Source organism: Pomacea canaliculata, linkage group LG5 (genome assembly GCF_003073045.1).
Source record: "Pomacea canaliculata isolate SZHN2017 linkage group LG5, ASM307304v1, whole genome shotgun sequence".
NCBI classification, from domain to species: domain Eukaryota; kingdom Metazoa; phylum Mollusca; class Gastropoda; order Architaenioglossa; family Ampullariidae; genus Pomacea; species Pomacea canaliculata.
Genome location: NC_037594.1, coordinates 10,988,319 through 11,011,541, shown reverse-complemented (window position 1 = coordinate 11,011,541; position 23,223 = coordinate 10,988,319). Strand labels below are relative to the sequence as shown.

Here is a 23,223-nt window from a genome sequence, read left to right as displayed (position 1 = left end):
GAGTGTAAACATATTTATACAGATATTATAGTTCAGGACAAGTAATGATATTATAAACTGTGTGTACGTAATTTTTGCTCATGTGTATGTTTTTGTTTTCGCTCTCGTTCTGTCATCGACCAGAACAAACCAATCAGGAACAGCCCGCCAGCGACCGCAGCTCAGAGCAAACCAACAACAAAAGCAACAACATCGATAACAACAACACCAACGGCCGTGACAAGAGCGTCAACGAGAGGCAAGCTAGCCATCAGACGACAGTAACGAATCTCGCCGCTGACAGCATTCATCCCCTCGGCAAGCCTGACCTTGACTCTCCCCTTTTACCGTCCACCTCCACTTTGAATCACACCACCCCCAGCTCTCTGTCTGCACCAACTGCTGCCCACCCCGGCCAGATGCCCTCGCAGGACGAGCGCAGTGCTGCTAGAGACACCGCCCACATCGTTAAGCCGCTGGGAGCGGACAAGGAACCTCAAAACCTTCCCGACAGGCATGGCTCAAGTCAACCTGGCAAACGGCAGCAGCAAAACGGAAGTGGTCTGCCCTCAAAGCCGGTACGGTTTTCTTTTTCCTTCAAAACTCAGAAACTCGATCAGTCTTTTAAGCGGTTGATATCATGCCTCATTTTGTTCTTTCCTAGGTTTAAGTATAACAGAGAATTCTAGTAAAATATTATTAATAATGTTATTGTTGTTATTATTTATAATCAGTTGTCTTATTGATACACGTGTGGTATCTATCCAATAAAACTATAATAATAATAGGTTTCACTTTTTTTCGCTTAAAAGCTCGTTAAAGTCTAGACAGCTATTCATATGTCGGCTACTCAGGAAAAATATATTGACAGTGTGTAAAAACAGCCATAGACCCATGACTGGTAAATCCTGTATTCAGATTAAGAAGGGTGGTTGATGTTGCAGAAGGTTCTCGACAGGAGAAGAAAGCCACCATTCCCATGAACAGCGGCGAGGAACACGCAAAACGGGGCAAGCGGAAGACGCATGCGCAGGCTCATGCATCGTTGTCAACTGACAAAGGAAGCACCAAGAGTGGGCTGTGCCTCGTCAGCTGACCGGACCAGTGACCACAGTGTGCATTTTTCCCAAGGCAGTCTGTAAAATTGTAGAGAAGAGAAGTCTCTCCAACGCCTAAGACATTCTGCAGCTCTGCGCTTTTGAAGCGTGCAGTGGTGCGGTACACATGCCCCATCCCCTCGTCCAACGATCAACGATGCGAGTCCTGTGTCTGCCTGTTCGGGAAGGGACCGGCCAGATCACAGCGTCTTCTAGCGGCCAGACTAAGAAAAGCAGTGTGCCTTTTAGTGGAGGGCAGAAATCCCTGTGTGGAATGTTTGACTGTTATTAGAAAACTAGAGGCAGATAGGGGCTGATAACTTTCGGCTAGACACAGGTTGCTGCAGTTGTCTGTCCAACCAGAACGTGAGACCAGGAACAAGGAGACAGAAGCTCGCCATTGTGATGGATCCTTGTGAGGGCGCTGCCTGAAAACGGGTGCTAGATGTAGGTGTCACAGACTGCTAATAATAGACAGCACAACTCGCTAATAATAGGTGCTGGATCCAGACTATATCACAGCTTGCTAAAATCATCTGTTTTAAAATAAATGCCACAGCTCCCTGGGGATGGGTGTTGGATGTAGAGGTCATGGCTGGTTCAAACAGACGCTGCAGCTAGACGTCACAGCTCACTTGATATGGTCTCCGAGAGCCGCACGCCGGAGTGCTTCGTCTCACTGCACGTGACAGAGTCTAGGGTGGTCGGGTGGGATTGCAAAAGCGTCATCTCCTTTTCTTTTCATCAAAACTACCTGTAAATTGACAAAAGTCGTGTTCCTTGGGTGCATTCATATATGAGAAATAAGGTGGAACGCGCGTGTCACTTACCTCTGATAAGAAAGACCTTTCAGCAAGTATCTGTAACCCGTGCCACCCCACCAACACCAGCACTATCACCCATTCCGTGTACCAGTGAATGGTAAAATCAGAGGCTGGTGGCATCACTGCGTCCAGTTTTCTTGCACGCCAGCACTACTAGCGATATTTGGAAACTTTGACCGCTAGACGTATCATCAGTCTGGGATGTCAATTTTCTGAAAGTTTTTTGTAGCCACCTGCAGCATCATAACATGCCACTCACCATGATGTTGATGTTGAGTGCAACGGCTGAAGGGACTACAATCCTACTTCTCAACACTGCAGAGTTTTATAGTGCAGATAGTGCTATACGTCTTCTTCTCCCCCTTTACTTCTTCCTTTTCTCTTTGGAAATGGAAAAACAATCTTTTTCCCGTTAATTTATCACTTTACTCTTCGGTCTTCTAAGCAGCTTCCATATTATTCCAGTGCTAGAGCCGATACCTCTTTCAGCAGTTTGCGAGTGTGCAGTGTCACTATGATGACAAGATCGTCAGTCAGCCAACCGGCGAGATAGATATCAGTCGCATGCTCTTATCCGCTTCACGTGGGGAAGACACGCTAGGAGGGACAAAGCAGGCTTATCTCGAACTGGATACCTTCATCTTTTAATGTTAATCTTTCATTCTCTATCGTTGTAATCCTTTGTTAGTTGCCGTGCAATTAAGGTCACAGTCGTTTCCAACAATCGTCTGACTGGAGTTCGTCACGCTTCCGCCTTGTGAATGACTTGTTCGCAGCTCTGCTGTCGGTCGCTACCTAAGGTTAGAGCCTGCATGCCAAGTCACCCAGTTCAGCCAACTGCGATACTGGCAAGATCATGCCAATGGTGGTGTTAATGCGTGATGTAAATGGTGCGATTAGTTTGATGAGCTTGGTTTGATTGTGAATGGTGAGATTGGTTTCATTTTGACTGTGGTTACATCGGTTTAACGGTACAGATGGTTTAATGGTGCAAGCTGTGTTGCTAAACTTCCCATGGAGCAATATCCACTAGTTGGCGTGACGGTGCTAAATGATAATTGGGGTAATTGATGTGATGGTACTCATGGTGATGTCGGTGCAAATGCGATGTCTACGTGTTTGTGTTCTTGACGCGGTGGTATATTGAAGATGTCATTAGTGCGGTGGTGAAAGGGTGAGACGGGTTTGATGGTGCAAGCGATATTAAGGGACATCTCCCTGTAGTGATATCCAGTGAACCCTCATTTTGGCTGCTCTTGTTTCCCCCATCCGTCCTTTGGAAGTCGTAGAATCAGTTGCAGAAACAACCAATCAGACCATTCTTCGGTTTTTGAAAAAGGCATTAAAAAGATCCGCTCTATGCACGGGTTTCACTCTTTGTTTGTTTGTCATTCTGTGTTTAATAATTGGTCAAAAATGCGACAACTGAGTGTCGGTACCAGACATTTATCTGCAGTTTTTAGCTTATCAACAATATTTTTCAGGCAGGAAAGATGGCGCTTTTGTGTACAACGTCACGTGAACAGTTCATTTATTGACCTTCATTGTTTTGGTGATGCGATAAAAACACTTTAAAGGGACCTTTGCTAAAGCACTGAACTTTCCAAAGTATGATTTCAGTCTCGCCTGTGATACTAAAATCTGTTTATATCCTAGCACTTGATGTGATACAAAACTGGTATGTGTTATTCATTGAATTTCACTTCATAATCTTGCAAGAAATATAGTAGCCTCTCATATGACATTTTTCGGTGGGGGTTTTTTTTTCTTGTTTTTGTTTTATTGATAGTTTATTTCCCATGGAATTTTGTATAACTGTATATTTTTCATTGTCTTTTGCTTCAGTCCCTTTGTTAGACGTCAACGATGCGGGAATTTGATTTTCATCACACACAAAAATCTTCTCTTGTCAGAAAAGACACACTCGTACCACCCTCAAACCATCCCCCTTATGTCCCTGCCAGTATGTTTAATTGCTTTTAATATAAAACTCTTGAAAATTATAATTTTTTTATTATGACCCTGCCTGTCCCTTCCGTGAAATCCTAAAGCACATTACGATATAGCAAAGGACGGAAACAGAATGCAACGTAAGCCTTGAAAAACGTAGTACAAGTATACAAAACATAATACTGTATATAGCATCTCGGAAGATGGTAAAGGTTTCTGAAGCGGACAAAGGAAAATACCCTTTCAATTCTGAAAAGTATTCAGGAGAAGAAGGATTTTACTGGAAATAATTGTAAATACTTAAACCCGAAAAAGTGTTACACTTAGACTTCACAAGTTAAAAGTAAAACGAACAGAACATCAAAGCCTCGATGTAAATATAAGATAAGCTTTTAAAAGAAATGTTGAAGTAGAACATTCAATGTTACTTTCAATCAATCAGCAGCAGGCGAATGGTAGAGATCCGAACATTTAATGAGACCTAGCCCATGATATACAATAAACTGCAGTCATTTTCAATTCTTAAGGATGACAGTTTAACGCCTTCTGCCTCACACTCTACGTTGTATTACGTGCACCTTTAGCAGACACATCTTGTTTATATTTGTACAATGCTATTTTATTGTGTTGTATTTTACTGTAATTTTATTGTAGTTTCACTGCGCACTGTATTGTATTACTCATTCGGCAAGTACTACTAGAAAATAAAAGTAGCGACTGGAGGTTTACTTTCACTTGCGAAATAAATGTATCATTTAACCGTCTTTAATAAATGTGGGTTTCCATCGAACTATTGTTTGATATTTCATTTGCGTCTTAAATTATTGTGGGTATGTCGGCTTATGCGTGAACTTGTGCGATGATTGTTATTTATTGTGCTTTTTGCTCTGGATCGATCATAATCGTGCATTTCTGTCTGTGGTCTGATTACCTTACCCTGTACCTCCACCGAAACTCTTCAGCGCCATTACGCGCCGGAAATTTGGACAATCTTCTTGCGGATTTGACCTTCTGACGTGGACCACAGAGGAAATAAATGCTTTTATGCCGCCTAATAATGGTTAGATTTTCGCTTCTTTTTTTTTTTTTTTTTTCCTTCAAAAAATCAAAGACTGGCTAAGGTCACACAGGATACTGCAGGCCAGCTTTTTTTTTTTTTTTTTTTTCGAAAAGCCGTTATTCCTCCTCCTATTCTCGCCATTCACGCCTGCGAGATACTTTCATTCTCCATTACAGGTCAAGAGCTTTCCTACCGCACCAAGGCTTTTTTCCTCTTGGATGCGGGGGAAAGGGGAGGGTTAGCGGCGCCTGAAAAGATGAAAATGATAATCTGTTCAGTTTGGCTAACTCACAAATCCCTGGTTTTAGAGAAAATTGTATCAGAGACTAACGTAACTTTTTCACTGTCTGAAATGCACAAAATAAAATTAATTAAAGCAGTTTAAAATCGGTGTCATTTATTTGTCCGCATGATAATGCCGAGGCTGCATTTTATTGTGCTGGTAAATTCCGTGCTCATTACGATGTTAGGACTGACCATGTGTTGTTTTCAAAATAGTCCTCGCAGACTTTTTTAAAATCATAATTTGCTCATACTCAGGGTTGAACTCAGTACTCCCAACTGACCATACTAACATCATCGATGCATGCTAATACTGATGCTTTAAAATGGGTCATAACAACAATATTTAATGATGCGGTCGATGATGTAGGGTGTAGAGCCTGAATCGCCTTTTCATCACGATAGTGAGATTCGGGTTTACCCGTGATTACAGAGCTGACCATGGATGTTGTTTGCTTCAGGCTTCTCTGATTTCCTCCACCCTTTGTATTTTTGTAATTCTGTTGCAACTTCTCATTAAAAACAGTTGCATGCGTGATTGGTGTGGTATTGAGATGATGTTTCATAAAAGTTAATAATTAGAGGAAAGAGGTCAGTGACCATGGAGATCGGGTACGATCCCAGATGGGAGTGGACTGACAATGCAGACTGACAATGACAATGACAATTCTTTATTAACGAGAGGCAAAATAAGCAAGAAAATCCTTTTTTTTATTTAGCCCTCACCCTTTACGGAGAAAAAATAAACTAAGTAAATGAAGTAATCAAGTACTATGAGAATAATTGGTAATAAACATTAGGAAGGTATCAAAGGAGAGTGAAAAATGAATATCTACAAAAGTGGTGGTTAAAAAAAACACATTTACAAGGTTTCCTGGAGTTGGGAGGTATCTTTAGAGGCCTCATCTAATTTTCTTGAATGTACTGAGGTAGATGGCGTCCAAAGCAATTCAGGGAGTTCAATTGCTTAAGATGGAGAGGAGAGGCTGCTCCATAGCACGCTCCCTGAGTATTTCAGACTTGATTTAACAGAGGGGAGTGGGGCATAGAGGTGGGTGTCGTTAATAAACTGCCTTTGATGAAGCTGATGATATGGATGTTTTGGTATGATTTGTTTGGGGTTTTTTTCTTCATTTTTTTTTTTTTTTTTTTTTTGGTATTGTTTAAAATTATGCCCTGGCCTTCCAGGTCATGTGACAAAATTTGAAGCTACGCCCAGTTTGGGCGTGGCACGCTGGTTGAACGGAGCAAAATTGTGATTCCAAAAGTGAACGAATACCACACTCAGTTCGATATATTGTCTGTATTAATTCCATAATGAGCACGAAAGACTGTATGCAGGGAGCCCAGTCATCCAAATGGTCCGATAGACGGATAGAGCCTTTCCTGCTGGGATGCTCTTTCCAATCTGCGTACCGCCCCAACACAATAAAGTTTCTACATGTGATGAGGATAAGGAGGAAAGTATATTTCTTAAACTGATTAAAGCATTTACTTTGTCACACTTTGTCAAACAGCCTTATATCTTATCTTGATTACTGACATAAGTTTGCAAGTTATTATTACTGCCATCTTTCTTTGTGTCAGTGAAGAAAACTCTGCAGTTCTGTACTTGAGAGTAAACAAAGATAGTTTAAAAAAAATGAAGAGACACTGCAAAGAAGAGATTTCACTTTTCCTGTCCTAACATGTGAGAGCTTTCATGTATCTTCGCTTCTTCAGATAAGAACTAATGTCTCGGCTTTAACTTCAACCCTACTCGTTTCTTAGAGACCTTTCCATTAGTGTGCGTGACCTTTTGGGAGTATCAAGTGTTTCCATCTTCGCGGATGCGGATGTTTACTGAAGTTCAAGTGTCCGGTGCTGCTGGACGCTCTGTAGGATCGATTCTGAACACAAACTTTGAAAAACACTGCAGTAGTAATACCGTTCCGGTGAAACTAGACTGGTCACAATCCCCAAAATCCCTTCTATTTTTTTTCCAACAAATGCCAAGTAGGTGTGGGTGTCTGAGTGTAGACACAAGCAAACAGAGTAGTCGTTGAGAAAGTGTGTGAGCCATCATGCAAGCGCCATGAGAGCTCTAGCTCTGCATCCTTATGCGGAGTCTCAAGAAGCGTATCACACAGCGATCGCATTAAAATTCTTTAAAACTTTTCATTTAATTAATTTTGTTAATAGACAAGATAAGTGGGGAAAATTCTATGTTCTGTATTGGCACTCCATGCACTGTGATTTCTTTTTCTTATTTGTGGTGTTATGCATGACTAAGCCCGTCACTGTGTAACCTTTAATTGTTTTGATCACCTGGAGGCGTAGCCATGAGGCAAGGGTAAATATCTGCCTGGGACAATATGGGAAACTCAAAGACAAGCATCTTGTTTCTAAAATTATAAAACAGTGTCCAGACCCTGCTGATGTTATTTTACCCCTGGTACCGTAGTTATAAAGCGGTGACATACCCTGGGATAAAGAAACATCTGGTGTCCGCAGGGTCTCGGCATCGCATTAAAATAACAAAAACAAACATCGATTTCAAACAGGTAAGCCTGCTAGGCAGAGCAAGACAGAGGTCGACAAAGCCCTAATCCTCTATGTAGCTCTGTAGGTACCAGCTGCTCGTGCTGTAGGTCATAAAACCAACTGTTCGCAAGCGATTAACCTGTGTCCCTAACGCCTACGCATACTTCTCTCAAGCAATCACGCAGAGCACACACACACGCGCGCGCGCTGAAAGAAAAGAGGAAAGGCAGCCAGTGATGCATGCCACTGATCTGGAACCTGAGTCTAATGGATAAACCCTAACTGCTTGAATACCGACAATCCACCATACTGCAAATCGTAAGACGACTCTTTTGTATGTCCTGCTTTTTATTTATTATTTAAACTGTCAACGTTGCTTTATTTTTTTTTTCTTGACTTGCTTGAGTGCTTCCATTTCAAAACTGTTGTTGTTGTTGTTGTTGTTTCTGCTGCTGCTGCTGTGGTAAATGTTTTTGTTGTTTTTTGTTTTGTTTTCTTGACTTGCTTGAGTGCTTCCATTTCAAAACTGAGGACATGATAACGAAGCAGAAAGGATAGAGCACACTACATAAGCTGTATGACCTCACCGGTGAATTGAAAAAGAAACCGTCATGGCGAGACAGAGGAAGTAGGCAGTGGATGGGTCACGTATCTGTATTGTGAAAATCACCCACGACACGGATCAACAGAGTAATTAATCTTTGAGTCTGAAAGGGCTACAAGTGTCTGTGATTTATGGCTGGGGGATGGAAAAATAACGGAGAGACGCAAAGAAGGGAAATAGGGAATGAAGGATGAAGAGCATGGTGTAGAAAGATGGAGCACGTGCATTTTCCACGCCAGACGACGATGGCTAGTTGTGTGTCAGCCTAAAGTGGCTCCTCGATCACTGTAAGATAATCGTCAGAGGCCAATGAAACCAGCAGAAACTCTCTGCCGTCAATGCTGTGCATTGTGTATGCCATCTAGATATCCACATCCTTGTTTTTCTCTGCGCCACTTACATCTCATTTTAAATATTTTAAAGTTTAGAACTTAAAATAGTCCTCTAGCCGGCTACCTTCTTCCACTCCGTGGTCTAATCGATCATTGATAGTAATATTTTGTAGCTTAGACCTCACGTGTTGTGTGAAAAAGTCACGGTCACTCTCTAATAAGCTACTTTTGTTTGCCTTTTAGTGTGATCAGAGATCCTACACGATGTCATTAATGACAGCAAACACTATTTCTCAATGGTGCTCATTTCAGATGATGATGATATCATCTTCTCCTCCATTTTTCCCTGGACAGCGAATACTAGCTCAGAAACTCATGGTATATACTCTCGGTTGTCATTAAGGTATTTAATTATCTTATCTCTCCTTTGTGTGTGTGTGTGTTTTAGTCCGCAGTATGTTTCAAACTGTGTTAAAGATAATTAATTAGCGCATGACATTGCTCGAGTTAACAATAGCGTATATCACCTCTACTATCCCAGATATGTGGAATATCATCTACATCCTTCAAAGTCAGTTATTACGACAGGCATGCGTTCGTTCGTCGCTCGTTTACCTATTTACAATCGCAAGATCCGCGGCCACGTGCAGTATTCCAGATTTGTTGTGAAAAAGACTCTCCGATCGCTATATAAGCAGAAAGTATTAACTCGCCTTACTAGACGATCGAAATGTGCGTGCAACTGTTTATTGTATTAGACGTGAGTCAGGTGTGTGAGTGTGTGTAATATGTCAACATTAATTAAGTAATAACAATGATAAATGTCAAAGACATGCGCTGTTCACAATGAAAGTTTCAAATTCAATACACATTTTTTTTTTAATCATCATTTACATGTGTACATAAGTACACCACATATCGAAGAAACTTATGATGAAGAAAATGTCTTAAAGCTGACTTACTTAATTACAAGTAAACACGCAAGATTCGGCCAAGATTGGGCCAAGCTTGGGGAGAGCTGGAAATGAAGACAGAACGTCGAGAGCACCAATGACATTTAAGTAGACCCGAAAAAGGATTCGTGGGACGGCCAGACGGAAGACTATAATGTGCTATCTACTGCAGAAAACTCGGAGCAGATACCACTTCACTCTTTCGATGAGATTTTGTTTTTTAATGGACAGAACAAAAAGGTGCATTTGCTAACGGAATTCTCTAATTGCATGTTATGTCCGTATGAAAACTGAACACATTTTTGACAAGGCAACATCTGAGGCACTTTTTCTTAAGGGACTAGCGGACTGAGCTGTCGTCAAGCTAGACAATCATTTATTTTCCGTAGTTGAAACAAAAAACTGTGGACAGCATGTACATAAACATTTGTAAAATTATTCGCAGGCTGGAGACTGCGCGAAGGCACGAGACCACTCAAGGGAAGTAACTGCCAACGTCAGGGATTTGTGCAGCTCCTAAGCGCCATTATTATGAGCGATGGCCGCCACTTTGTTTGTATAGTTGTGAATCCCTGGTAAAATGGAACTGACAGAAGAAGAGCGTAAAAAGAAACTTGCAGCTGGAAGAGAAAAGGTAGTACCATTTTCTATGTTGCATAGGTAGAAATTATTTTTTAGATAAGTTAAAATTCTTATGTTGCAATATTGACAAACTGGCGAAGTTTCGGCGTCTACGTGTCAGTTTTGCGAGTTTTCTCGCCTGACAGCTAAATAATGCTTTTTCTCCATTTCTGGTGTTATTGCAGAACTTTCAGGTTGATTTTAGTAATATGATCATGTTAATTTCTTTTACCTGAAGAGAAAAATATCAATTTTATGTCAGTGTTCTTTCGGTTTGCTGGATGTTTTCCTCTCTATGCAACAGAAAATACAAGTCATATGTAAGGAATAAAAAAAAAAAGTGGCATTTCTCCCTGTATCCTTACACTAAGGCAAAAAAAAGAGGGGGGGGGAAGCGTGCAAGTTTAACATGCAGCATGTTTCAGAGCTTTATGTATAGCCTTTCTTCGTGAGATTAAACAGTGCATAGTTGTGATAATGTAGGATGATGTCTTAAGCATGATGTTTACTACTAAAATCTTTTCAGGTAGCAATAATAACTGTTCCTAACATGAGATATTTATTAATCTGTTTTGCTTTATTATTCCACTTTTGTTGTTATAAAGTTGGCAGCTTTCCGCAAAAAGCGAGCTCGTAGAAGGACACAGTGGGATGGTGGAGAGGGAGACAAAACTTGCTCAATTCAGCATCAAAGTAATGGCAGTCCAGAAGCAGCCGTGTCAGAAGTTTTGTCTGCAACAAATGACTCAAATTCTATCACAGAAGAAGTAAGCTTTTACCTTTGTTGATGAATTCTAAATTTATTTTGATGTTTGTGTTTATTGTCTTCACAGCATGCTAATTGTATTAAAGAAGGTAATTTATTTTTGGTGTGATCAACAATAACACTAGTTCTATCAAGTATTTGCTAACATGTTATATATGGATTAACAACATTTTAAACCAAGCATCAGATTGTGGGGACTTTATTTTATTTTCTTTCTGTTCTGTTTATATATGAAATTATCATAAATATTACTTTTTTCTTTATTTTTATTTGTTAACTATATTCATAAAGTCACAAAATTATTGCATTTATCTGTTTTATATAGAGTATGGTGAGAACAGAAACCAAGCATGCTCTATTTCACTTAGCTATAACCAATCAAACAGAGCTATAAGTCTTTCATATAGTAAAGTGGCAGCATGTAGAGAAAAATACCTTAATCACATTTTGTACTAATTACTGTGTTACACTAATTAACATGTAATAAACATGCTTTAAATAGCGTAAACCTACCAAACTTAATCTATGACCTTTGTATTAAACATTCCTGGCAAATTTTGAGGGGATTAGACTGCAGATGTGATCACATATCAAGACACATACAAATATCACCATACTCTTATTCATTTATAAGACACATGTATGAAGGGAGGCTGAAGGCATTTTACATGCATGAAGTTGCATGAGCACACACTACCAGTATCATACTATCAAATGTATTTGAATTCATCGTTTAAATCAAAACTACCCTACTTGCTAGCCCTCTCACAAACACACCCCCACAAGGTGGAAGGAACCAGATAAAACCACCTATGATCTACCATGTCAACATGTGAGATCTAGAGAAAAAATATGTCAGAGCCATGATGCAAACTCATGACATCATAATCTCACTGTCGTGACAGCAGGCACTTTAGTCACTGTTCCACCAATCGCCCCATGTGTGTTAAATCAATTAATTCACATTGCACTTGTGCCCTTGTAGTCATTACATAGACACTTGCAGTGGAATTCTGTCAATATTTTCCAGCAATGAATGATAAAATCTGCCTTAAGTTTAATTGGAATGTTGGTCGACGAGCATGCTGGCTAAAATTTAATCCACGTGGTCTTCAGTTTGCATTTATATTTAGCCACTAACACAATAACTCATGGTTATGTTTGATCTTAGTTGAAGCTTGCATGCTAAATTGTTTCAGAGTGACCAGTTTTCACTGACCAGTGGTGATGAATGGTCAGCAGAGGTGGGTTCAATAGTTTTATTTATAAGCATATGCATTTGAATTGATTCTGTTTAGAAGAGCTAAAGTAATTTTCACAGGCTGTTGAATGTCCCTAATAAACTCATCGAGTCTTGCAAAAATCAGAAATTTGATATAAAATAAATCTTTCATAAAGAAAAGATATTTTATAAAGGCATAATACAAGAAAATCATGCAATTGTAGTGTATGATTTCCTTTATTTTAGAATCCATTGAAACTTACACAAACTTTTTTTGCCAGAACAGTATCTTCATGAGGGATCCTGCTCATGAAAATAAAGAAATAATTTTACTTCTTCACAAAGATCTTAAAAAATAAAATCAACAAAGTTACTGATTTAATATGCATATAATGTTTAACTAACATGCTATATTTCTGCATGACTTACTGTTTTTAAATTGCAGGTAGCATGCCCAGACGACAATTCTTTTAGTTAAGAATTATTAATCATTGCTTGCCGTAATTTGATGTGGTTGAGTAATAGTTAATATTAAAAAGAAACATTTGCACATTATGACTCGGGAACAACTCTTTGCAAAACAAATATTTTTAAGAGTTCATCTGATCTTCAGCTTGGTATCTGTTATTTATTTGACTACACATAAACTTTCCAAGTAACCTATATAGTTTCAACATTTGTCACTAATCAGGAATCGGAACTCCACTCATCAGTGTACTATCAAACTAAGTTGGCATCAGCAACACAGCGTATTGCAGAACTGGAAGAAGCTTTAGAGGGAAAACAGATTGCCTTGGATAGGATGGTCATGGAAATGCAGTCTTATGCCAATACAATGAGTAATAAAGTAAGAAAACAGTTCATAGCTTTGTTAAGGAACATGTATGTGCCAAATGGCTCTGTTCCCTGCTTACCTAGTCACTTCACCTCAGATCTACATGCCACCTGCATCTCTTTCATCTTCATCCTTTTTTTTTTCTTTTTTTCTGGCCCTCCCACCTACAGTACATTACCCTTCCATTTTCCAAAAAACCACTCTTCCTTCTTTGAAAATCTCAAATCCCATCTTTTTTCTTGCCATAGCCTTGACCTCCCTGTACCTGTTAGGGGTAGGATATGTACACATTCTTGTCTTCATTTTTAACATAAATATTTTTGTATGTGAGTGAGTGAGCATTCTTTTACATGAGTGCTTGTATGTGTACACCTTGAATTACAATTGCAAGAGTGGGCATTTCGCAAATAATGTGGTTGATATTTGTCACCCTGAACCAGTCAGCAGTTAGCAAGTCTCATTTGCTACTAAAGATATCGTTCTTTCCCTCTATAAGAGGACCTTATTAGTGGTTTGCAGCCACACAGGTGCATCTACACTTTAGTCATTAAGGAAATCTTAATGATAATCAAGCACTTTCTTTCTTGTAGTCCTATCTTACTGACAGAAAACAAACTCTCGTCATCTCTGGTTTCCATTCTGAATCTCTACTCCAATAAAATAGTGAAAACTATTAGCAGTGTGAAAGTCAGGTCTGCTAAGGCTGCCAGTAAAGTATTTCTATTTACCTATAACTAGGTTTAAAAGAACCTCAAAAATATGTCCATGTAATAATAAAAAATGTAATTTTGCTTTATATCATAAGTACATCAAAGGCCAAAGTGGGGACCAGGTCTTTCTTTATAGCCATTGTGTTTATGCCTAACAGGAAAGTTATGATCCTAAAATACAGCTATTTTGTTTTCATGTTTCTGTATCTCAGGTTGTAACATTACACATTAACCTTTTGCGCTTAATGCTCTTGTCACAGTTCAAATGATTTGAGTAAACAGCAGTATACAAATTAAAACAGGTATTAAAAAAGTTTTAATGAAAGTAATCTAAATATGGAAATAACATTCAAGCACGAATCAATCCTGTAGCATTACCTGATAATCCTAGTATCTGCATGTATTTGTGTGTATCTTGCACAGTGAGTAGCTTCTGGGAACTAGAACCAGATAACATAAGAATGATTATGATTATTATTTTTCAAAGCATCACTTTTTTATCAACATGAAATATTATGTAGTAACATAGTAATCTTTTCTTCATTAATCATTGTCTCCTTTGCTTGTTTTTTTAAATCTGTTTGACTGGTTAGTGTCTTTCTTTGCAGAATGAAGATGACAGTGGTTACCTTAAGGGTGGATGTGAATTAAGGGGTTCTGTAAGTATTCATTTTTAATCTAAGTAGCAACTAAAATAAACCATTTTTAAGCACTACCCAGTTTTTACTTTGGGCTGAGAGCATGTAATATTTAAAGAATTATTTAACTTAACTAGATAGATATTATTTTGAAATTAGCACTGTAGACTTTAACATCATAATAAAATCTTAACTGAAGTTTAAAAATGAGCTTCAAATAATATATCAGGTGACTGAGCTGAAAGAAGCCTTGATACAGCGTGATAAGATCATCTGCCAGCTGACTAGCCATCTGCAATGGAAGACTACTCAAGGAAGTGATATAGTCTGCACCGATACTCCTGATTACATGCAAGAAGCCCAGCTTCTGTCACATGAGGTTTCAGTTCTACAACATCAGCTGTCAAAGGTATAGTTTTTATCATTGGTTACACTTTTTCATTTCATTCAAACCGTCTATTGATGTAAAGAACATTCTCTGATAAGGCTTTCATGCTGACAGAACTACTTTAGAGAATTATGTAGTGATACAGAAAGTTAGTGGTACGTATTAAGCACTCAGTTTGCTCTCATTAGTGTATCTATTTTAATCATTACCATCAATGGACCATAGTACTTGACTTCACCTCTGTTGATTTATGCTATTTCAACTGTTCACTTTCAATCTTTCCCGCCATTTGAGTCGAGCTTATTTTTGTGCAGGGTAGCAAATTAGTGGAACAATCATACTCTTGATGCTGTTTCCAAAACTTGACATTTAAAAGCCCATGATCAACAGTGAAGGCATGATTTGATTGAAGCCACCATGTGACTTGCTTTCTCACTGCCTTTCCCCTCCTTAACTCCCTCCCTTTCTCCTTAACTCCCTCCCTTTCTTTGTTCTTCACTTTCACATGGGATATTCTCTCCAACATTGTCCAAATTTGTTCTGCATAGTGGACAGTTGGAATTTTATCAGCCTGATTTGTTTAATTTTTTTTAATTATTATTATTTTGAGCCAACAGTAACATGAATGGAGAAAATAAACAGGAGTTCAGTAACATTCTGCACCTTACTATGAAATCCTAAGCAAAGACTGCTTGAGCAAAACTTTAGCAGGTGATTTGTTGTTGATTGCTAGTTTTTTCACTGACACGTTCATTTTATCCAAGCCTTCAGTTTTTCTTGTACAGGAAAGTGAGAACAAATAGTTCTGTGGCTATGAGGATGTTACCATATAATCTGAATAAATCTTTTTACTTCTTACTCACAGCTTCTGAATAAAAGGACTATCTCCTTAATCGCAGACAAACTAAGTGCTGACAAGTCCTCACTTAATACTGTCAATAGGCTCTTGGAAACTTTTACTTTCAGCAAAACCAAGTTTGTCATAGGCTAATTAATATGTGTAAACAAGACTAAAGTTCCAGTTGTATATTTCTGGTCACAAAAGCATAACAAAAAAAAAAATAAAGACCTGAATAAGGTCGGTGAGGAAATCCAAGTAAATTGTGCAAAGATCAACATTTATAACAAAACAGTGTTCACCATGGGCTTAACAGATAGTTTCTAGCTGCTCATTAACTATCCATGAAAAACAAATTAACCTCTTCTGGAAAAAAAAAGATAGAAAAGTAAAATTTTCCTTAATAGACCATTTAGTGTTATCAACTTTGTTGGACAATTTCCAGCTTTGATAAAGGTGATTGTATTCTTAAAAAGTAATCTAAACTAGATGAATTACAGTTACAGGTGATAGAATCTAAGTGTTATACATTGTTTTTAGTAACAACTTTAATCTGATATTGGCTGTCATTAATTTTTATTCAGTGACTGTCATAAATTTTGTTATAAAAGTACATATAGTTTTTTCTAATGCATCTTGTTTCACTTTTATTTAAATCTGAAATTTACAAAAGATTTAAATCTCAGAAATGTTTTTGTTTTTTTTTAGGCTGGTGAGACCTTAAGAAACCAGGAAGCCATGTGTCAGGCTTCAGTGCAAGCTCTACAGGAGGCGAAAGAACAGATCTTAAATTTGCGGGTAAAGATCACCGAAAAGAATGACCTTTTACGTCATCTGTCACAAAACCTGTCTGAAAAATCAGCAGACCTCTTGACATTAAAAACCCATGAGTGTGAGTTAATGAGCCTTGTGAAGGAGCTTCAGGAGCAAGCAGCTCGGGAAGCAGAGGCCCGACAGATGATGTCGGACACAGCCCAGGCTGATGCCAACAGGGTCTGTCTTTTGGAGCAGGAACTGGATGTGCTTACAAATCAACAAGATGAGACTTTCAGGGAAATGGCTGAGCTGCAGGAGCAGCTCAGAAAAGCTGAAGCACTCTGTGCATGTTTGAAGGAAGAAAATAAAGAAGGATTGGAGAAAATTGCATGTCTAGAGAGGGAGCTAGATAGGCTGGTAGATGGAGATAGAGCATTTGCCAGATTGTCTGATCTGGACGACAAAGTGCAGGAGCATCCAGCCATCATTCAGACTATCCAGGATCATGACCTGGAGTATAATGACACTAGTGAAAGGGTCGTGGAACTAGAAAGAGAGATTTCTGACTTGAGCAGAGACCACAGAATATATATTGATCACTTGAACCAGAGAAATGCTGAACTGGAGATGCTTCTGGCTGAGAACATTATCCAGTCAACAGGTGATATGCCAGATCTTAAAAACAAGATTAACTCCCAACAAAATGAAATCCTGGCCCTTACATCCCAGCTGCAAGCAGCGGAAGCAGAAAATGCCTTCCACAAAGTGCAGGTAGTTGAGTTGCAGGAACAGCTTGAAGAGCTACAGATGAAATATACTGAGGAACAGGGGAAGCATGCAGAAACAGTGGGAGGCTGTGAAAAGGAGATTCACTTGTTACAAGCAGAAAATTCGCAGTACAAGATCAAGATAATTTCTTTGGAAGAAGAGATCCTTATTCTGAAGCAAGAACTTTCTACAAGCATAACCATGGCAGAAAATACAGGTCCTGAAAAATGGGATGCAGTAAAGAGTGGTGACAGAACAAATGATAGCTCAGAGTTTGTTGGCAGTGAAGCCGAGCACTTGGCAATGCTGCAGAAATCCTATAGTAACCTTGAAACACAGTTTGCTACACTCCTCCAACAGAATGCTCAGCTACAGATGGACTTGTCTAACTTTCAGGATCTGAAGCAAAAGCATGAACAGCAAGAGTCCACCATAAGAGACCTATTGTCACAAGTGGACCACTTGCAGGATACTATAGAGGATTGGACATTGCAAGTGCAGGAGAAGAACTATCAAGTGGAAAACCTTCAGTCACAGCTAACAGCTACCATGAAGGAGAAGGAAGAATTGGTGCAACAGATGTATCAGCAGTCAGAAATTGTAGAAAAGCAGACATACAGTTCAGATACTCATGTGCGGAAGCTGGAATCATGCATCGGTTCACTCAACTCTGAGCTGTCAAACTTCAAAGAGGCATTGAAGGAATCAGAGAGTGCTAACATAGAGCTACAGGACAAGTTTGATGCTGTGCGAGCTGAACTGGAAGCTGCAAAAAGTCAGATTATGGCCAGTGAATGCAAGATGGCTCAGCTTAAGAGTGAATGGGAAACAGAAAAAGATCAGCTCCTTAAAGACCTACAGCAGAAGGCTGAGGAACTCCAAACAGCTACTTTAGAAAAGATAAACATTACAGCTGCTGCGGAAGATGCTAGAGTGCAACAACAGCAAGCACTGAGGGTTTTGGAGTTACAACATGCAGAAATCCTTCAGCAAAACCAATATCTTCAGTCAGAGAGGGACCAGCTGGTAGTATCTCATGGTGATGAAATTTCCAGACTTGAGAGAACCTAAAGCAAAAGACAGAAGACCTGGTGAACCTGTCTTCATCGAAAAACCACATTGTCTTGGAACTAGCAGCTGTATTGGACAAACAGACCACAGTTCAGCAGCAACTGGAAATGAAGTTGCAGGAACTCATGCAGGCTGAGTTGACAAAAAAACAGCTTTCAGAGCAGCTGTCTTGTGCTGAAGAAGAAATTGCAAGGGAACGCAGCAAGTTTAGTGAGCAGCTAGAGCAAAAGACACAGGAGTTGCTTCTGCTGACTGTAGAGAATGAAAAGCTTGCTAAAGATAAAGAATTGCCTTGGATGCAAGAAAGCACACAGTTGCAAGATCTCAGGCAGCAGCTGGAGCATAAATCAGAGGAGCTGTCATCTGTGATCTCTGAAAAAGAAAAAATCAGTCAAGAGTTGGCAGCTTTGTGGCAGAAACAGAGCACCAATATGGCCAGATTAGAAGAAAAGACTGAAGACCTCTTACAAACTTCCTCAACTGAGGAAAAAGTCACTGCTGATTGGGAGTCCATTCAGTCAGAATTGAACAATCAGTTGCCAATGGGCCAGAAACAACTTGAAGGTAATATGCCAGCATGTTCTGAAGTTCTGTCAGCACAGCGAGATCCTTCAACCAGAAAGTTAGATGCAGACTCAGAGAGTAAGAACTCACTAGAACAGTTGGAGCAGCGAGATCAACAGATACAAATACTGGTGGCAGAGAACCAGAGACTTCATGAACATTCGAACTCCAGCCAATCAGCAGCTGCCAATAATTGGCATTTGCATACAGTTCTGAAGCAGAAGGAATTGGAGCTTTCAGTTCTTATGTCAGAATGGGAAACCATGGAAATGCACAGCCTTTCCAGAGAGTCAGTACTCTCAAGGAGTCTTAAAGCTGTGCATCAGATTTTGAAGGAGAAAGAGGCCCTTTCCAACCACCAGAAAGATATCTTACAGCAGCTGGAAGCCAATGCTGAGACACACCAAGAAACAGTTTACAAGCTGAACTGGGAACTTGATAAGATTACTCAGCAGCTGGCAATCTCCGAGCAGGATAAATATGATATCCTCCAGAACAAGCAACGAGAGATAGAAGCTTTGGAGTCAAAAATGAATCAGATAGTACAGGACCTGATTAGTGCTAGAGAAGAGAGAGATTCAAGAACTGTCAGCTTAGCAGACCAGGCTGAAATGTTCAGAGCAAAGAGGAAGAAATGGTTGCTGAAAACAATTCACTAAACCACCAACTAGAGGAAGTGAAGAATGAGGCTCAGAGGATGGCAGAGCAAACTAGGGCTGAACAAGAGAGTGCACGGGTTGAGATGGACAACATCAGAAGCAAGCTGCTTACCAAAGATGTGGAGCTCCAGGCACTCAAGGAGGACTTGTGCCACCAAAAGAACATGTTTGAGTCACAGTCTGCTTCTGTAATCAACCTGAATAAAGAGAAGGATGAGCTGATACTGCAAATTAGCGAGTTAGAGAAAGAAGCAGCAGAAATTCAGAACGAGTATCATGCACAGTGTCATGCTCTGCATGCAGAGACAGGTGAGCTAAAACTTGAACTAGAGCAGAAAAGTAGCAAGTTTGAGCAAGAAAAACAGCAGCTTGTTGAAAACTGTATTTTGCTTAAAGAACAACTGGAATCCGGAACAAATGAATTGGAACAGTTGCAGAGAGATTTGGCCATTAAGTCTAAAGAGCTTGAAACTATGGCAATGGACTTGGATTCCCTGCAACATCAAAAGAACACTTTACAGCATGAGTTTTCTGCTGAGCTAGAAGGACTACATGCCAAAGTAGCATGCAAAGAAGCAGAAATCCTGGGTCTAAATGTCCAGCTGAAAGATTCTACTGAGCAGCTGAAGCAACAGATGGCAGTAGCACAAGAAGAGGTTGCCACAATTCAGGCAGAAATAGATCAGAAAAACATTGTTGTTGTGACACTGCAGGAAGAACTGGAGGAAGTTAAACTGCAGTTAGAGCAGACAAAAGAAGAGAAGGAATTGTTGAAGAACAATTTTGACTGCTGCATGGAGGATATGACACAGAGGTCAGCAGAGCAGGAGACTATCATCAAACAGCTGCAGAGCCGCCTTGCGGAGGCCTCCCACAATGTGGATCGAGATCAGGGGCAGTTACGAGAAATGTATGAATCTCAGCTATCTGATCTTGAGGATCGGCTTGCCATCACCACAGCAGAAGTTCATCACCTTGAGAATGCTTCAACATCATTTGACGCAGAGAAAATGAACCTGAAGGAAAGCTACAGCAGTCAGATTGCAGAGCTTGAAGTAAGCCTCCAGTCTACAGAATTAGAACAGCTGCGTTTGAAAGAGCAGATGAGCAAGATGATCGAAGCCCACGAGAAAGAAATTTTGGAAACAAAGCATTCTTTTGAAATTCAGCTGGCCACGGTGGAGGAAAACTGCCAAAGCCTGGAAAAAGCCCTGGCCAAGCAAGATTCACTTATGGTAGAGGCTTTCAATAAGTTTGAGCAGGAAAAGACTGAAAGGGAGAAGAACTTCGAGGTGCAGATGAGTGACCTGTATGAAATGGCAAGAATACATGAGACAGAAGTGGGCAGGGTAAGGCGGCAAATGGATGAAATGAGAAGGGATCACCAGAAAGAAAAACAAGACCTGCAGCAGGCTCTTGAAACACATATCTTTGAGCTAGAAAACAAATGTTCTATTGCCACCTGCGAATTAGATCGGATGAGAAGCTCATTGTGGACCATGGAGGGAGATTTCAGCACTGAGAGGAACTCACTCCAACAGAAAATCAGTGAACTGGAAGACATTTGTCTTAGTCGGGAGAAACAGATCTTGGAACTACAGGACAAACTTGCAAGGATGAACACTCAATCAGAAGAAAACACCTCATCTCTCACGGAAACTCATCAGTCTGAAATTCATCATCTTGAAGAAGTGAATGACCACATGGCTGAGGATATCAGGCAGCTGCAGGAACACCTTAAAGCTATGCAAGACACACACAGGCATGAGATTCAGGCTCTGAAGTACCAGCAGTGCCAGGAAGTGAGTATCCTGCAGGAACGCTGTCGTCAGATGGAAATCCACTCTCAGGTCCTCCAGTGCCACCTAGGTTCTTTGTCATCACAGCCTGCTGGCATAGAATTACCATCTGCAGTCAGTAATAGAGACAACCTGCAAGTGGATATCACTTTGCCAGAAGATAATGTTGTTGCTTTCCAAAAAACATTGACAGAGAGAGAACAGGAAATTTCCCAACTGCATAGTAAGGTCAGCATCTTGACTTTGGAAAATGACAGAAAAGACACAGAAATAAAGAATCTGTCTCAAGATATTGAAAATGAGAAGGAGAAGTATGAAGAGTTGCAGTTGCTGTGTACTGGGCTTGAGCATAAAACTAAGCAGCTACTATCTGACATCCAGGACAGGAAAGTTTGTGGGGAGCTAACCTATGAGGGAAGACGTGATTCACCAGATGGAGGTACCACGGCAGAGTATGAATGCAAAGCCTTGGTTGCAGAATCTGAACATCAGAATCCTGACAATTTCCAGCTTCAAGATGGAGATCACAGCAGTTGTGCCCCAGGACCTAAAGAGCTCATGCATACACTTGATAGTGTTTGTTTCTCCCCAGAGAGGTTTGAACCTGAACCTGATTATCCAAAGTATCTTGACCTTGCTACAATGACCAGAAAGAGCTCAGACTATTTTGTGGAAGAAGCTGACACAAATGCAGTAGGAAGACCTGGAGGCAGGCCAAGAATACGGTCGGTGTCAGCAAACATGTTTGTTGCTGAAGGATTTGAGCCTGACGTGCAGTCATTACCTTTTACTTCTTCTGACTACCGTAAAAATCTCATCAGGTCAGAAATTTCAGAAGTCATGAACCAGAAAGAAAGAAACACTGAAGCAAAAGCCACACCAAGTAATGCAGGATGTTTTGAGCCAGAAGAAGAAAACATACAGTCACAGTCTGTGGACTTTGATGCTGAGGATGCTGAAGAGACTAGTTTCCAACTAGAGTCACTCCAAGACATGCCCAGCTCTGAATATTCTAATTTTTTGGTTCCAGACCAGAGCTTTTTGCCCTTTTCACTCAATGCATGCCCTTCTGCTCCCATGCTTGGCAAGAAACTGTCAAAATGTGTGGATTCTTGTACACAGACAGATGGGTCACCTGATGACTCTTTCAAAATCCTTGCTTCTAATGCCTGCAGCATGGGCAAAAAACAATGAATTGAATATTAGTGGTGATAAAGCCATCAAGAATGAACATGCAGAGTCTAATTTGCAGACTGCCGAACTTATGGAAACTACTGCAAAAGAGACCATAGAGAAAGAACTAAATCGGCGCCTGGAAAGCATGCGCGATGATTTGGAGGAAAAGTGGGTTCAGAAGATGAGGTCACAAGAAGTTGAGCTTCGCCACCAGCATGACGTGGAGCGCATAGAGTATCAAACACAATTGGAACAGCAGTGTCACCAGCAAGTAGAGGCACTTAAGCATGAAAATCACATTGCTTTTATTAAAGCTGTTCGTCAAATGAAAAAGAGTCTCGCACAAAATAAGAAGCACCAAAGACACACAGCTGAGTACCAAGGAAAGCAACCAGAAAAGGGGCTGAGTGAAGACTGGACTGATGCCTCTTCACGAACTGCCAGCCAAGCAGCAGATGAGAGCCTTGTTGAACAGCTACATAAGGAGAATCAAGTGAGTACTTTTGTAGTTTCCCTCTGAGCAAATAAGACATAAATTTCAAGTTTGTATGATAGCTCTTAAATGCTAGTTTTCTGGAGAAGAGTTTGTAGCATATTTTTTTACCTCTTTTGTAGAGGGTGCAGATCATTTGATTGCTAACTATAACCCAGTAGCATACTACCAGTTTTTGAGTGCTGCCAAGAAAAAAATTTCACAGTACTACAAGCTATTGAAATTGGATACCACAGTTGCTGTTTTGTTTTGTTTTGTTTTTTTTTTGCCTATGCCATTGTTTTGAATGATCCCGCAAGTTTTCAGCTCTATTCA

At 40.0% G+C, this 23,223-nt stretch overlaps 3 protein-coding genes across 13 annotated transcripts in view; all 3 read left to right on the top strand.

Moving 5' to 3' along the window:
- LOC112563481 (cGMP-specific 3',5'-cyclic phosphodiesterase-like) overlaps positions 1 to 4,640 on the top strand; it is an 82,989-nt gene extending 78,349 nt beyond the window's left edge. For 8 of the 11 annotated variants that reach the window (XM_025237381.1, XM_025237379.1, XM_025237378.1 and 5 more), the window contains 2 exons: positions 124 to 557; positions 924 to 4,640. In XM_025237381.1, coding sequence (XP_025093166.1) covers positions 124 to 557; positions 924 to 962 — 473 coding nt within the window. In that variant the 3' untranslated portion in view covers positions 963 to 4,640. Of the gene's footprint in view, positions 1 to 123; positions 558 to 923 lie in introns of those variants that run through there. The other 3 variants (XM_025237377.1, XR_003099066.1, XM_025237382.1) reach the window with 3 other exon arrangements.
- A 4,973-nt stretch (positions 4,641 to 9,613) lies between these two features.
- LOC112564438 (protein lava lamp-like) lies at positions 9,614 to 22,462 on the top strand. Its single transcript, XM_025239266.1, is given in 9 exon segments — positions 9,614 to 10,238; positions 10,831 to 10,992; positions 12,191 to 12,235; positions 12,905 to 13,060; positions 14,367 to 14,417; positions 14,626 to 14,805; positions 16,331 to 18,206; positions 18,209 to 19,414; positions 19,417 to 22,462. Coding segments are annotated over 9 exon segments (6,747 nt in total). The 5' UTR covers positions 9,614 to 10,184; the 3' UTR covers positions 22,434 to 22,462.
- Positions 22,443 to 23,223, top strand: part of LOC112564436 (involucrin-like) — a 28,317-nt gene continuing 27,536 nt past the window's right edge. Inside the window, exon 1 of the mRNA XM_025239264.1 lies at positions 22,443 to 22,908. Coding sequence (XP_025095049.1) covers positions 22,504 to 22,908 — 405 coding nt within the window. The 5' untranslated portion in view covers positions 22,443 to 22,503. The remainder of the gene's footprint in view (positions 22,909 to 23,223) is intronic.